Source organism: Hippocampus comes, unplaced genomic scaffold, assembly GCF_001891065.2.
Source record: "Hippocampus comes isolate QL1 unplaced genomic scaffold, H_comes_QL1_v1.1 scaffold180, whole genome shotgun sequence".
NCBI lineage: Eukaryota > Metazoa > Chordata > Actinopteri > Syngnathiformes > Syngnathidae > Hippocampus > Hippocampus comes.
The window spans coordinates 164548-181411 of NW_017805076.1; the positions used below are offsets into that span (position 1 = coordinate 164548).

Sequence of the window (16864 nt, forward strand, 5' to 3'; positions counted from 1 at the left end):
GGGCAACAGACCAAAAAAAAAAGAAGCCAAGCCAAGATCAATCTCGACCAGAATGATGGCAAGAATAAACTATAGAGAAGGTATGGCACAGCACATTACCAACCCGTAGTTCAATTGGATGGACATTTCTGGGTAGGTATGCAGTTGTCCTATGTCCATGTCCTTTTTTTGATGATGGATTGAATGGGGCTAAGTGCTATGTTCAAAGCCTAGGATACTTTTAATAACTTGAGATAATATCGCTTTAAACATACCCACAACTTTGGTGGACTGTTTACTAATTTGGCGTTCTGTTGCACTAGGTTTAATTACGACTTTTGAAAAAGGCTATATACAGTCATACCTCGGTTTTCGACCATAATCCGTTCCAGAAGGCTGTTCGAAAACCGATTTGTTCGAAAACCGAAACTACGCTCTTTTTAAAAAAAAAAAAATCTTTATTGAACACGTCTGCTCACAATGGAACGCAACACGAGGAAGCGTCACTTCTTCGTGTAAGGAAGTCAAGAGGAGTCAAGTGGTGCATTCAAGTGCGCTCAGTTTGGTCGAGAACCGATTTTCGGTTGTAATCCGAGGCATAAAAAACTCAAAATTTTTGGTCGAAAACCGATTTGGTCAAGAACAGAGACATTCGACAACCGAGGTTTGACTGTACTTTAGCGATCAGATCAAACTCCTCTACGACACTGAACAGGATGACTGGCCAAAGGAATGCAAAGACTTTTTGGCAGACAGATGAGATTTGGCATCATCAAAAAATGAAAAACTAAAAAAAACCCAACTCAAAAGCTCTTTAAAATCGAGTAACGCCTACATTGACACAAATTTATATACCGGTATGAGCAAAAAAATAAAATATATGACAAAAAAAAAAACATACTACCGGTAGTACAACAAAATATATCCTCACAAAATTGAAAAAAATAAATAAAAACAGGATTTTCCTACCTTTTGGACCTATAAAGTGGATTGAATGCGTCCTGGCCATAACTGTGACAAATGAATGCGAGCAGAATCATATATAAACTCGGGCGGCCCATCGTGCTTGTGGTCCTAACACCTGCAAAAATGAAACAGCATTTGTCAGCCATGAGCTGTGGAAAAGATAAAACTGAAAATAGAGTGATTCTGTCACAACTACTTACCTTATTCTCTTGCTTGAACAGTCAGGAGATGAGGGAAGTGCATCTAAAGGAGGAGGCACTCTATTGGCATGTTGAGCTACTGGTTAGGGCTCCACCAACTAGGCAAGAAGATGTATTCAGTCTACATTATTCCACATCACACAGTCAAGGCAAGGCCACTCTTATAAATGACAGGTATTGCACATAAAGATAGGACACATAATGAAACACTTCCGATAAGATATGCAATTTTTATTTTAAGACTGATGCGAATTATTCAAAAGATGGTAAAATATATATATATATATATATATATATATATATATATTTTTTTTTTTAATTCCTTGTCTCACCCCCCGGGGGGTGTCCATCCCCCATTAAGCTGGTAAAGAGCAACGATTGCCAGGAAGTGAGAGGTCTTTCAGCAGCGAAGCATGGTCATAAAAATGTGGGGCGTGATAACCACTATACTACGGAAACACGTAGTAAGTCTTGCAAATATATATATATATATATATATATATATATATATATATTTTTTTTTAATTCCTTGTCTCACCCCCCGGGTGGTGTCCATCCCCCATTAAGCTGGTAAAGAGCAACGATTGCCAGGAAGTGAGAGGTCTTTCAGCAGCGAAGCATGGTCATAAAAATGTGGGGAAGAGTGAAGCGTGGAGAGAGTTTTTTATTTTTTTTTCTGGGAAGAAAGATTGGTCTGAGGACGAAAGGGAAGTCAGTTTATCTATCTAGACAGGGAGCAATGCGAAGCTTGCCCCTCAGCTCGAATTTCAGATGAGACTCAATTCATTAAATTAAAGATATGAGCCTATTTAACCCTCCTTTTCAAACTTCTGTGCATTTCATAATTTAGAACTTGGATCAATTCCATGCGGCTGCCCGGTGGTCGACTGGTTAGCGCGCTGATCTCATAGTGCAGAGGTCGTGGGTTCGATCCCGACTCCAGCCTTCCTGTGTGGAGTTTGCATGTTCTCCCCGTGTCTACATCGTTTTTTTTCCGGGTACTCCGGCTTCCTCCCACATTCCAAACACCGTGTTTTCACGACTATAAGGCACCATTAAAAGTCTTAAATTTTCTCCAAAATGGACAGGACGCCTTATAATGTGGAGCATCTAGTGCAGGGGTGTCAAACTCCGGTCCTGGAGGGCCGCCGTCCTGCATGTTTTCCAAGTCTCCCTGTTGCAACCCAGAGAAAAGGCAGACGTGAGTGACAACAGGCATGCGGAAGTCCGCCAATGAGTGAAGGGTGGGCGTGTAAGAGGACACTAAAGGCACGCCCCTAGCAGGTACTAGTCGCCAATGAGTGAAGGGTAGGCGTGTAAGAGGACGCTAAAGGCACGCCCCTAGCAGGTATCAGTCGCGTGAGTACATTGTAAAATGGGTAAATAAAGTACAACCGAACTCAGTTTTGCTTCCGTTGCCTTTTTAAAAACGTGTTTTTAGCGTGTGTCCATATGTGTTAGCTGCTACCGTATGCTTTAAGCTAACATACCTGGTATGTTTTAGCGTGCATGCATGCTACCATATGCTTCAAGCTAACGTGTTTTTAGCGTGCATGCCGTATGTTTAAGCTGGCGTATGTTTTACCATGCCTGGCTGCGCCCAATAATACAGTGCGTTTTGTGTATGTGTCAAATACAGAAATAGCACCCGTTACTGAGACTGCGCCCAACAATACGGTGTGCCGAATGGTCGTGAAAATATGGTACATGCATGGCAGGCTGATTGAACACTCGAAATTGTCCCTAGGTGTGGTTGTTCGTCTCTGTGGCTGGCAACCAGTTCAGAGTATCCCCTGCCTACTGCCTGAAGACAGCTGGGATAAAGCGGGGCTGTGAAAAATGCTGTACATTTCAGGTGCAAAAAAACACAAGCGCCCCGGGGCTGTCCAGCAACGACAGTCAAATGGCACCTCCCAATCAAAATCAGTGCTGCTATATGCATGCTGCCGAGAAGGCGCAACCACCAAGCACAGATTCTTCTGCTTTGACAAATGTCGTAGCCAAAAAAATGCTGAAAACAATCCACATCAGGTCCACACAACGTAACAACAAACACAATGTGACAAAACAAAACACAAAACAACAAAAAAGCAAGGCTCTTGAGAGCACTTGCAGACGGCTGCCTACTCGGGCACCATCTTGGACTTCATGTGCATGGAAGGATCAATCATTGCCTTGGCTGGAAATATCTCATCTCATTTTGAACTCATCCGAAGTTCATGCAACAAGGATAGCATAAATGTTTTAATCTTTGATTTTTTTTTTCCTAGCAGGTTAACCAGATCCATCTTGTATTTGTTAGGCTTTCTGAGAGATGGGCACAGAACCCACACTCAGGCACAATGAACTCAGAAGGATTTTATAGCCAGGAAGTGGGACAGGTCGAGGTGGCAGGAACAGAATGGTAGTCAAAATGACCAATTCAAGGAGTACAGAAACGCAGGATCTTAACAGCTTGGCAGAAGTGAGTCCAGCGGGAAAGTTCATGGGATGGGATGGTGCTAATCCAGTGACAAAGTCTAGTGCTATGTGGGACCAGGGTCTGTTAGGGATAGGCAAGGTGTGGAGTAATCCTGCTGGGGCCTGATGGATGACTTGCTACGGGCACAAGTGGTACAGGCGGGAACAAAGACCCGGGTGTCTTTCTGTATGCCAGGCCACCAGAACTGTCTCTTGAGCAGATTCAGGGTGCGGTTGGCTTCAGGATGGCAGGCAAACTTAGAGGTGTTGGCCTCATTAGACCAGCAGAATGGCACAGAAGAGGATGTGAGTCTGTTTAGTGGTGAGGCCACCTCATTGTAGTCCCGAATGAAGCGGCAGTAGAAATTCGCAAACCTCAGGAAGCATTGAAGTTCCTTGCGCAAGCTGGGGACTGACCACTCCTCCTCGGCCTGAATCTTGCTTGGATCGGCTCGAACTTGTCCCTCCTGGATGACGTGGCCCGAAAGAGACACGGTGCTCATCCCAAACTCACATTTCTCTGCCTTGACAAAAAAACTGTTTTCCAGCAACCTCACCAGCAACTGCCTCACATGAGACATGTATTCCTCTGGGTCTGGTGAAAAAATGAATGTCATCCAAATACGCAAACACAATGGTTCAAAAAGTCACAGAGCACATCATTAATCAAAGCCTGGAACACAGTGGGCACATTGGTTAGACCAAAAGGTATTACTAAGTACTCGAAGTGACTGATGGGAATCTTGAAGGCAGTCTTCCACTCATCCCGTTCCTTCACATGCACCAGGTGATATGCATTTCAGAGATCCAATTTTGTGAAGATCCTTGCAGCCTGTAGGAGCTCGAAATCAGACTTCATTAATGGCAGGGGGTATTTGTTCTTCACCGTAATGCTGTCCAAACCTCGGAAATCTATACAGGGCCTGAGTGACTTGTCCTTTTTGGCAACAAAAAAGAATCCTGCTCCCAAAGGCGAAGAGGAGGGTCTAATGAGTCCGGCTGCCAGGGATTCTGAGATGTAGGTTTCCATTGCCTCCCTCTCATGTCATGATAGATGGTATAACCGACTGGCCGTGAGAGGGGCGCCAAGCAGCAGATCAATGGCACAATCGTAGGGTCGATGAGGAGGTAGGGAGAGAGCCCTGGTCTTACTGAAGACTTCCCTTAGGTCATGATATTCAGGAGGAATGAGGGACAAATTGCGTGAAGAGAAACGAGTGGGGTTAGGAGCAAGGGGGGACAAGGCGGACTGCAGACAAACAGAGTGACAATGAGTGCTCCAACCAATGATCTTGTTCAAGGACCAATCAATATGCGGGTTATGCAACCGCAACCAGGGGTAGCCAAGCACTAGAGGGTTATGTGGAACAGAGATTCTGTTGAGGGCAAGCCTTTCATGATGGTTGCCGGACAGAACCAGCATGACAGGGGAGGTCCTTTGGCACATCTTTGTGAAGACCTCACCCTCAATACCCACGGCAGGAACAGGCTTCTCCAGTGGCTCCAGTACACACCCCAACTGCTTAGCGAGTTTAATATCTAAGAAACTGTCTTCTGCTCCTGAATCAATAAGAGCCTGGAGCTGGAAAACAGTGTTAGATACATGTAATGCGGCTGGCACAGATAGGCGGGTGGTTTGGGGAGTTTCACAGGCTGGGTGCTCATCAGGACTCCCTCTTCTACCGACGAGCTCCCCTTTTGGGCGGGAAGGACAGGTGTTAATGTAATGGCCCGGTTTACCACAGTACAGACACTCACCAGCACGTATCCTGTGGAGACGCTCTTCCGGGGTGAGCTTGGCTCGACTCAGTTGCCGGGGTTCTTCCTCCGCAGGGCCGACCGGGAGCTGGCCTGACTGGTTCGTGGACTGTTGGACCGGAGATGTCCTTTGTCTTTGCCTCTCAACCTATTCTCTATTCTGATGGAGAGAGAGACTAGTGCGGGCAAATTGGAAGGCACATCTCTAGTCGCCAACTCGTCCTTTAACCTCTCGCTTAGACCTTCGGTGAAAGCCGCCCGTAGAGCGGCGTCATTCCACCGAGCTTCTGCTGCCAGTGTCCAAAAATCCACAGAGAAGTCTGCCACAGAGCGGTTACCTTGCCGCAGCTTCAGGAGTCAATTAGAGGCATCCACAGCAGAGTTGGGGTGGTCAAACACAGTCCTGAGTCTAGCAACAAAGTCGGAGTAGGTCATCTTGGAAAACTCACTGTTGCTGATGATGTGCCGTCCTCACCACGCCTTCTATCTCCCATGTCAGGGAAGCAACAACACATCCTGGGATAAGGATGGTCTTGGGGTGTTCAGTAGGCTTTTTTTTCCAAGAGCACCCTCTATCCTACTCTATCCTCCAGTATCCTACTCAACTGACTCAGTTGAGTAGGATAAGGGCACTGTTGGAAAATAGTCCACACTGGACTAAGAAGCCTCAACATTTTTTCCAAGTCCCCCATAGAACAGGTCTGGGTCACTCATATGACCATCCTGGCAGGCTGTCGAGGCAGGTGTCACTTCGGCCAGCGAGGGGAGCCTGGAGTCTTGAACTGACCTGACGAGACAACTCAGAGATATCTGTGCTGTATCCCTTGGCATGACAGGGCCTGGTGCATTGGGTCCATTCTTGGCCAATTTGTAATGTTAGGCTTTGTGAGAGATGTGCACAGGACCTACACGCAGACACAATGAACTCAGAAGGGTTTTATTGCCAGGAAGTGGGACAGGTCGAGGTGGCAGGAACAGAATGGTAGTCAAAATGACCAATTCAAAGAGTACAGGAACGTAACGGCTTGGCAGAAGCGAGTGCGGCAGGAAAGATCATTGACGAACTGGCAATGGGTGGCTGTTCAGGCTGGCTTTTATGCTGCAAGTGGCTGATGAGCTGAAGACTCGCAGGTGTGTAGGGGAGGCAGGTGCACCGATTAGGGAGGCGCCCACCCCACACTGAAAAAGGTAACAAAACAAAAGGGAGGGGTGACACCATGGACAAACAATGTATGTAACAGTATTTGTTGGGAAAGTAAAAGTTGAGACAAAGTTTGTCTTAGCGACACACTCTGTTCCAAGAAAACATTCACTTTGAGGGTTAAAACATGCACAGAAACTCCTGAAATTTTGCACACACATCAGGCCCGGTAAGGTCATAATTTTATTAGTTTATCGTGTCAAGTATCAAGTACAACTTTATTGTCAAATGTATACAGCACGGACGAAATTTCATCCCTCTTAAACAGAAAACAGACAACAAGAGGAGCCGCTGCAGGTGCCCGCGCCGCCATCAAAAGAACATGTAACATAAAATGATAAAATAATACAACACAACACATAAAAAAACAGACAGACCATAAGTTGGCAGCATATGGAACAGCCCAAGACCTACAAAAAGTCTCTGCAGCTCTCCTCTAAAATCATCTAAAATCAACAGGATGGAGGCCACTTCATTTCCCCAAATTTACACAGCTCTCTTCAGCGCTCTTGTAGATTTTCAGTTGGCGGTTCAGTTCATGTTTCAGTCTTGTGTGTTTTGACCAACTGGCAAGTTATTCATGCTCTTCTGCAGACTTCTACTTTATGCTGTAACTTGATTGACATTGTCACTGTTCAATAAAAACACCAGTTGCTTCCATGTGAATCTTGACAATTATTTTCATAAAGACCAAACTCATTGAATGTTTTTTTTTCTCCTGTCTTTATTTTTGAAAGACAGACCAACCAAACAACTTCCTTGAGAATAAATTTGTTGACATATTTTCCTGTCCTAGGTCCAGCAGCTGTGATAAGTGGTGAAGAAGACTCTACTAGCCCACTTCATCATGTAAATAATGGGATCACCAGCCCATGTATATGGAATGGTGGACTGGAGGCTGTGACTATTGGACTGAACAGGGTTCCTATTATTGAGAATCCACAGTACTTCAGAAATGGACACAACTATCAGAAATCCTCCACCAGTACGTGCAAGTAATTAAAACCACACATTGACAGCGGTGTGTCCTTCATCAGCATTTCCATTGCGCAAACACAAAACTCTAGTGAGCATATTGCCACTGTCCTGTGAAAAACACGCATGCCGATTTTTATCATTTAAAAAAATGTTTTCGTTAATTAATGGGGTGTCCACATTTGGGACATCTGTCTGTTTCACAGGACAGCGACAATATGGAGAGGAGAACAGTTTCCTCAGTTCCAAAATGCTTATTTAATGTTCAAAGGAAAGGTGATGTAACAGCAGTAAACATGCTCCGATCCTATCTTTTTTTGGAAACGTGTTGCAGACATAAAATTGAATGATTAAATCTTTTCAATTTTGTCATTTTAAAAATTAGATACAGTATATAATATGTGTAGTGTATTCAATGAATATAGGAGAACAATGATTTGCTAATCATTCTATTCTTTTTTTATTTACATTTTACACAATCTCCCAACTCAATTTCATTGGAACAGGGGTTACATATGAGTGTGTATGAGATAGGTTGCAAGAGAGATGTAGTTTCGGAAATGGGCCTTCAGTGGGTATTTAGTGACCTAATCCACCTCTTAATGATCCCATCAGATCACAAAATAAAAAAAAGAAAAGAAAATACAATCTTTTAAAAAACGCAATCTAACTATGGGTGCATTCACATTGCACAGGGTGTTGCTAAACTAGGATGCCATCTACTGGGGGGAAGGGTACCAAAATGATAGTCGCTGTGTGTTTTTGAAGAGACGAGAGTGTCGCAAGGTGACAATGTCGGCAAGAAAATAATGGCCGACACCCAGGCTTAGTGTACGCCACCTACTCGCATCCTTCGTGATAAGCGGCACGGATAAAGGAGGGATTTCTCGAGAGCACCCCCACCACAGCCAAGATATACAGTATGTTCTCATGAGCTAATTCCACACATCGTTATTCAGCTCTCAGTCACTGAGCTAAGACAAATGAAAGAGTTTATGTTGGCAATGTTCCCTCTAATTTTCTGTCCTGAGCATTCACACAAACTCTCTGAGCGTCCCTTAGGACCATGATGCCAAACCACTATCACACTTGAAATCCTAAGAATTTACACAATTCAAATGATTATGTCACAAAAAAATTCAAGCCACCTTCAGTTCAAATTTGAATAAAGATTTGTGACATGAATAAAAACAAAACTGTGTTATTTTTGCTTTAGGCACACTGGTCATTTTAAGTACAATTAATTAAGTCTCAGATTCTCTAGAATCTGTATCAATAATAGTCCCATATTCTCCACTATAAAGGAAGAATGTCATTTTATAATGCATAAACATTTCTAGTTACCTCACCTTTGAAAAACGCAAAGAGCCTCATGTAAGGGGCTCGTAAACTACGAGCATATTTGGCCTGCAGCGTCACGTCAGTGATGACAGTCTAAGTGTGTGAAATATATGTTTCAAGCAAAACTGTGTATGCACCTTAGGTCATGCTCTTGAAACTGTAAGGGGAGTGGGAATGGTGTGGTGTCCTTTTTGTAGATTAAAGTTGGGTGGAAATGAAGGAATGAGTATAGAAATGGAATGCGTGTGCGCTGAAATTGCTCACGTGTACAGCTTGGATGGAACATTGCATGCTGGTGTTGTATTTTTGGGTTAATGGCAATCATTTTTGTTTCGCTCTTTCAGATGTTGAACATCTAAAACGGAGGGACATTATTTTGAAGAGGGAGCTTGGAGAAGGAGCTTTTGGGAAAGTCTTCTTGGCAGAATGCTACACTCTGTGCCCAAAAAAGGACAAAATGCTTGTAGCTGTAAAGGTGAGAGGGATAAATAAAAAGAGAGAGAGAGAGAGAGAAAACTGTGCACGTGTGTGTGTGTGTGTGTGTGTGTGTGTGTGTGTGTGTGTGTGTGTGTGTGTGTGTGTGTGTGTGTGTGTGTGTCGCTGCACATTCTTATGCTCAAAATTTATTTTTTGCCCACTGTAATCATCTCATCGCATATCACTAATCACATCCTTGCTTTTGGAGTCTGACTTCTAATAACTGTACACTTGACTTCTATCCACCCATCCAGTCAGTTTAAAACAAAATTAATTGATCAGTTTTGATTAATACCGATATTTTAAAACATTATTTTGGAAAGAATAAAATTTTAATTAGAACATTTTAAATGTGTTTGCCAGGAGTATTGGTAGTCTTGTGTGTGATTTGCTGAGCCAGACGCTATTTTGTACAGCAAAATTTGCTGGACTTGTTTGTGGAACATTCATTTTGGTACTCTCCATGGGTTAGAATAAAAATGTTTTGGGGGACCGTTTTTGAAGCCATGTTCTGTAGGTTTCCTCAGAGATGTATGATGATGACTGAAATATAATAAGAGGCGTGTCCAAATCTGGTCCCTGAGGGCTGCTATCCTGTATGTTTTCGATGTTTCCCTCCAACAACACATTTAATTCAAGTGATCAGGATCATTTCAGGCATCTACAGAGCTTGCTGATGAGCTGATATTTGAATCAAGCTGTGTTGGAGGAAGGAAACATCTAAAACATTCAGGAGAGAGGAGAACCGGATTTGAACAACTCTGTACTACATGATGGGCAAGTATCCCCGCCATCCACATTTTGGTCAATGAACTGTATGGACAATTGCACCCTAAACTTTGTTGCTGAGAAGCAGTGGTTCCAGCCATTGGAAAACTACACTGCGTTTAATACACCCTGCACATGATTTGACATTTGATTTAAACACACAATGCACTATTTCTTTCTTTCCAGACTCTGAAGGACCCCACTTTATCAGCAAGAAAAGATTTCCAACGGGAAGCTGAACTGCTGACCAATCTCCAACATGAACATATTGTGAAATTTTATGGAGTTTGTGTTGATGGAGATCCGCTCATCATGGTCTTTGAGTACATGAAGCATGGAGATTTGAATAAATTTCTCAGGTGAGGGCAGAAAAAGTGTAAACCATAGCCGGGGACTGTTAAGACTATACTAAAACAACAGTGAGTTAGTCAATCAGACATTCAGGAGATGCAATCCCTCCAGCATGTCCTGGGCCTCCTGGGATGTGCCTGGGACACCTGACAAGTGAAGTAATTCTAACTGGATGCCTAAGGCACCTTATCTGGCACAACAGTACTTTATGGAAGGATAGAAAAGGTCGACATTTGAGGCAGCCATGGCCAAGTGGTTAAGATTGTCCTCTGCCACAGAGGCAACACTGGTTCAAGACCATTCACTCCCCAAACACATGGCTGTGATCAGACACTGAAACCTGCTCCCCGCTCTTCAGTAGCCGCCTTCTCCACTGAGTACCACTAACAATGTGCGTTTGCTGTGTCCACCAAAGTCAAATTTCATGGAAATGTGTGTGTACATGACAAATGATAATTTAACCATAAGAGATTTGTGGTTGGCACAGCACTGACTCTTGAGAATATTCTACAGTCATCAACTGTCCCATCTGCCCTGAGGATGTGGTGCATAGACGCTCATGATGTTGTCGGCCAAAATTCATTTGTTCGTGGTGACCCACAGCCACAGATAATCCATTTTATTCACCAGGGACTGCACATAAGCAAGGACAATTATAAACAGAGATAAACATTTTGGAGTTATCTTTAGCCCGGCACTTAGACAGCCTCGCTATACCTGCCTTTGTTTATAATCCCTACGTTGCCTGTGAGGCCTTCCTGACCAGACTATTTGTCACTGGTTTCTTGGTGATCTCTGGAATGAGCCATTGACCATTGAAAAAGTTGTGGCAATCACCAGACCCGATGTCCTAAAGTTGTTGCCAGCTGTATGAGATTTATTCATTCATTCATCTTCCGAACCGCTTAATCCTCACTCGGGTCACGGGGGGTGCTGGAGCCTATCCCAGCCGTCTTTGGGCAGTAGGCGGGGGACACCCTGAACCGGTTGCCAGCCAATCGCAGGGCACACAGAGACGAACAGCCACGCGCGCTCACACTCACACCGAGGGACAATTTAACGTGTTCAATCAGCCTGCCATGCATGTTTTTGGCACGTGGGAGGAAACCGGAGTACCTGGAGAAAACCCACGCAGGCCCGGGGAGAACATGCAAACTCCACACAGGGAGGCCGGAGCTGGAATTGAACCCGGTACCTTTGCACTGTGAACTCGACGTGCTAACCACTGGACTACCGGGCCGCCCCTGTATGAGATTATCACAACAAAATTCTTCGGGAGCAGACATGAAATAAGAAGTAAAATAACTACAAACATTTACAATTTGGAATACAGAGCTTCCAGTAGTCATGGTTTTCTGAATTCAGTTGAAGTCTTTGAACTATATCATAACCATTTCACACACTCCTTAGAGCTCATGGACCAGATGCTGTGATCCTGGTGGACGGACAGCCACTGCAGACTAATGGGGAGTTGGGTCTGTCCCAGATGCTTCACATAGCCAGTCAAATTTCAGCAGGGATGGTCTACCTTGCATCACAGCACTTTGTACACCGTGATTTGGCTACCAGAAACTGTCTGGTAGGGAATGCTCTCCAGGTGAAAATAGGAGACTTTGGCATGTCAAGAGATATTTACAGCACTGATTATTATAGGGTAAGATCATCCATGTTTGTTTCATTAAACGGTCTACTGTCATTTGCTCATATTTGAAATATGTAGAGAATGCATGTACAGTACAGGCTACTGAGCTAAACTTGTTTTTATTTTAAAACAGGGTACCCTTGTAACCGAACTAGTTCACACAATTTATTAACTATGCACATTCGTATGTGTGTATGGTCAGGTGGGAGGTCACACTATGCTGCCGATTCGCTGGATGCCCCCAGAAAGCATCATGTACAGGAAATTTACAACAGAGACTGATGTGTGGAGCTTTGGCGTTGTTCTCTGGGAAATCTTCACCAATGGCAAACAGCCCTGGTTCCAGCTGGCCAATAACGAGGTACACATTCACTGATATTTGCACCAAAATCTGTGTCAAAATCGGAATCGAAGTTCGAAAGGAGGTTAACCAAATCGGGGTCATCTTCAGAATCAGAAAAATCTGAGTCTAAAAATGAAACATGGGGTGCGAAAACAGAAAAGGAGTGTGAAAAATTAGGAAAAGAAGATGGCACAAGTGAGAGAGATGTGGAAGAAAAGACAGAGCTTGAAGAAAGGGTGTGGGGGTGGTCAGCAGGCTGAGGGGGCTGGGACCGTGGCTTGTGACGGCCTGGGCGACCCATCAAGAAAGAGCGACATGAGAGATTGCTGGTGAATAGTCGAAGCAGCAGCCGGCGAGACCATCACTCCCTGATTGAAGGTGAAGGGATGATTCGGTGTTGGTGGTGACGTCTGAAGCTCAATGCATTGATTGTGCCTGAGTTTGCTGGTTCTATGACTGGTCAGTACGTACTGTCACATGAGGAGCGGAATTAGACATGACATGGAAATTGTGAAGGAAATGTCTTTTTTCGACAAAAATGCAAAGTAAAGACTGAGAGCAGGGATTGATGCAGAACACACAGAAGAGAGCTGACACTATATTTAACAAAATTTACATTTATATCTGTTCATCCATCCATCCATGATCAGAACTGCTTTATCCTCACGAGGGGCGCAAGTTTGCTGGAGCCTATCCCAGCTGACTTGGGGCAGTCGGCGTGATACACCCAGGCTTGTTTGCCAGGCAATCACAGGGCACACATTGAAAAAACATCCTTTGCATTCACAGTCACAATCGGGACATTCCCCATGCCCAGGCAGGCATGGGGAAAACATGCAAACTCCACACAGGAAGGCCGAAGCCCAGAATTGAACCGTGGACCTCTGTACGATGAGGTGGACGTGCTAACCAGTCGACCACCATGCCACCCAATTTACATTTGCATGTATATTTTTTGATGTGACCAGTTCAGGGAGTAAACTACCTCATGCCCTTAGTCAGCTGGAATAGGCACCAGCCAACCCCTGATCCTAATGGGGATAAGTGGTAAATAAAATGGATGGCTGGAATTTTAATGAAAAAAAAAAAAAACTTCAACAAAAATATTTATATATAAGTGCTGATGAGCCATTTTTATTGTTTGTACATTTTATTTGCAAGTACTATATGTAGTATTATAGGGTTTAGATTATATGTGTGTAATTACATATCATCACTTGTTTATATGTATAGAAAGAATGTATTACATATCATCACTTGTTTATATGTATAGAAAGAATGTAGACAATAACAATTCAGGACGATGTTGCGTGTCATAATTTATAATCTGTGTCATTCTTCTTCCAGGTGATTGAGTGTATAACTCAGGGCAGGGTACTGGAGTGCCCAAGGCTCTGTCCCAAAGGAGTCTATGACATAATGCTTGGCTGCTGGCAGAGAGAACCACATCAGCGCCTCAACATGAAGGACATTCAAAAGACTCTGTTATCTCTGATGAAAGCGGCACCAGTCTATCTGGACATTTTGGGTTAGAAAAAGACCATATGAAGGGGAACGGAATGTAAATTTAGGTCAAGTAGCAAATCAGTGTCACGGAATAAAATACATGACTCGCGTCAACATAGCCCAACATCAAAGTTCCAGGGTTTGACTGCTTTATTATGGGACAGTTAAGTCATGGTGGCACAAAATATAAGTAAGCCCTTGGAGATGTTTGTATGTACTGTATCTTGCTATCAGTGTTGGAATGCAGCTAGCTATCTGGACACCAACTAGGAAACTAGCTGATTGTTATTCATGAAAATAATATCGTATAAACATGTTCCCTAAGCAGCCTCCTGTTGGTATGTTGTCATTGGAAATTAACATTTAAATTTATAATAAGCTCAGTATGCCTTGATGATTGTGCTGTTGTGACTGATGCTCTTTAATGTTTCAGTTGCTATGCTGTGGCTCTTTATTCTGGAAAATGGGCTTGATCTCTCACAGTATTTAAAACCCATGTGCTGCAGTCGATGTAAATAAGTTTATATAACGCAACATACAATTTTACAAAAATTGTAAAAGTATTATTCCTGAATATTTATTTCACTTTCAACCACTCGACATGTTCAGTGGCATCAGTGCTATACATACACATATAGTTCTTATTGTTTTCTTTGTATTTTTGCTCTCTATGGACAATAAAAGCGGTATTGTGCTATGACCAAAACATAAATATAAATCTATATAAATAAAACATGAATTGCAATATTTCATATCACACAATTTTTATGCTTTGTCTTTGATTTAAAGATGACAATACGCAAAAATCTACAAAAATTGTAGAAATTGTAACACATGTGTTACAAAAATCGTAGAAATTGTAACACATGGGATAAACTTGGATTACTCGGTGACATCCCCCTGAGTATCAGCTCTTTGTCTTCTGCATCCAGCCCTGCTCTCTGTCATTACTTTGTATTTTGTAGATTAAGACTTACTTCGCAACTTCCGTGTCATGTATGCTTCTGGGTCCTAATTCCGCTCCTCATGTGACAGTATGTACTGACCAGTCATGGTCCCAGCAGACTCAGGCACAATCCATTGAGCCGGAGACGTCACCACCTGCTCCTAACCATCCAACCTACCACCCTCAGCCTGCCGACCACCCCCACACCCTTCGTGCAAACTCTTGTCTTTTCCTCCACGTCTCTCTCACCTGTGCCATCTGCTTGTCCTTGTTTTTCACACCCCACATTCTATTTTCACGCCCACTGTTTCATTTTCAGACTAAGATTTTTCCGGGACCAAAATAGACACCCAGGTAAAGGTTTTGGTTCCACCCGCAATCGCGTCTTTTACAAGTCTTGTCATGCTGAACCTGCCCCCAAGCCACTTTACTCCATCTTTTTCGTCACCTCATTCACTGTCTACTTCTTCATCTCCTCCCATTCATCATGTTTCTGCTAGTTCACCTTCCCCAGTACCTGTACTCCTGCCCCTCTGTGTCTCTTGTGCTCCCCAATCTCTATGGTGGCATGCTGATGAAGCAATGCCCCGTGCCGGCTCCTTGGCAGCTGCATTATCCCCTCCTGGCTACTCGAGAGCTGCAGGAAACTTCGCATCCGTCATGGCACTTCAGCAAAAGCAGGCCCACATCCCGGCTCCTTGGCAGTGCAATGTCCCAACCCTGCTCTGGTGGCATATGCCCTGAAGCCGTCCTCTGAACCCGCTTTGGCGGCACAACCTTTGCAGCCGCCCTCCAAGCCTGCTTTGTTGAAGCAACCCTTGCGACCGCCATCCAATCACTCCTCAAGGTCACTATCAGTAATTTAGAAAGGTTGGAGTAGGCCGACAAGTCCCAAACATATAACTGAAAACAATGGGATACTGAAAACACTTCTGGGAAATTTTGTGCTTGCCCATCAAGGTTTCGATAGTAAAGACACCATCTGAGCCTGCATGCATGAACAAGTTGGAAAGCACTTGGAGACTCAACTGAAACTTTTATGAGCATTCCATGTCCAGACCACACATTTACGTCAGTGTCCGACCTCTTAATTTGTGCCTATCGCAATGCTCACTTCTCACCCAATGTTGACTCGAAGATGTGCGCAATTGCACATTTTTCTCAACCCCCTCATTGCATAGCAAATACATACATCGCGTCCCCACAAAAATCAAACCTGCTGTTTTGTTATTTTGCATTTACATATGTGTTTCATGAAAGGAAATTGAAAAGTTGATTTTGGCACGTGGCTGATGGAGCAGGAAAAAAAAAGACTCAAAAATGACAACATTGTGAAAGTGTGGGAGCATTTCAGATTGATATCAGAATCAGTATCAGAATCATCTTTATTGGCCAAGTATGTAGAACACACAAGGAATTTGTCTCCGATATAACACGCTGCATTAGTATCATCATAAACAAGGACATGACAAATAGGTATGGAAGGACATTCCGTAATGTAAGTGAACCGTAGTGTGGTGGTACCACCCAGTGACAACTGTGAGACAATGTGCAAAGTATCAAGCAGAGCTAAAGTGATCAGTGGTAGAATACAATACTATGACAGTTGTACAGTTGGTGCAGAAAATCATTCAACCATTTTAAAGTGACCAGTAGCAGTATTTGTTGTACACGAAGAGTGCAATTGTGCAGATGTCCTTGTGCGCTTTAAAGTGTCTGGTGCGGTGGAGTATACGTCAGTGACTGTTTAGGGAGTTAATGGCTAGAGGGAAGAAGCTGTTTGTCTGCTGGATTTGGTGCGCATGGATCGGTAGCTCTTGCCTGAGGGGAATAGCTGGAAAAGGTGGTGGATGGGGTGTGGGGGCGTCCAGTAAGATTTTCCGTGCCCTTGTCTTGGTTCTTGCAGTGTGCAAGTCCTCAAGAGTGGGTAGGGCGGTGCCAATGATTTTTT

The 16864-nt window shown here is 43.8% G+C and overlaps 1 protein-coding gene across 1 annotated transcript in view; it reads left to right on the forward strand.

Moving 5' to 3' along the window:
• LOC109513079 (NT-3 growth factor receptor-like) overlaps nucleotides 1-14447 on the forward strand; it is a 68189-nt gene extending 53742 nt beyond the window's left edge. The window contains exons 13-18 of the mRNA XM_019865288.1: nucleotides 7361-7549; nucleotides 9225-9355; nucleotides 10312-10484; nucleotides 11887-12130; nucleotides 12321-12479; nucleotides 13809-14447. Of these exons, the coding sequence (XP_019720847.1) occupies nucleotides 7361-7549; nucleotides 9225-9355; nucleotides 10312-10484; nucleotides 11887-12130; nucleotides 12321-12479; nucleotides 13809-13994 (1082 nt within the window). The 3' untranslated portion in view covers nucleotides 13995-14447. The remainder of the gene's footprint in view (nucleotides 1-7360; nucleotides 7550-9224; nucleotides 9356-10311; nucleotides 10485-11886; nucleotides 12131-12320; nucleotides 12480-13808) is intronic.
• The last annotated feature ends 2417 nt before the right edge of the window (nucleotides 14448-16864 follow it).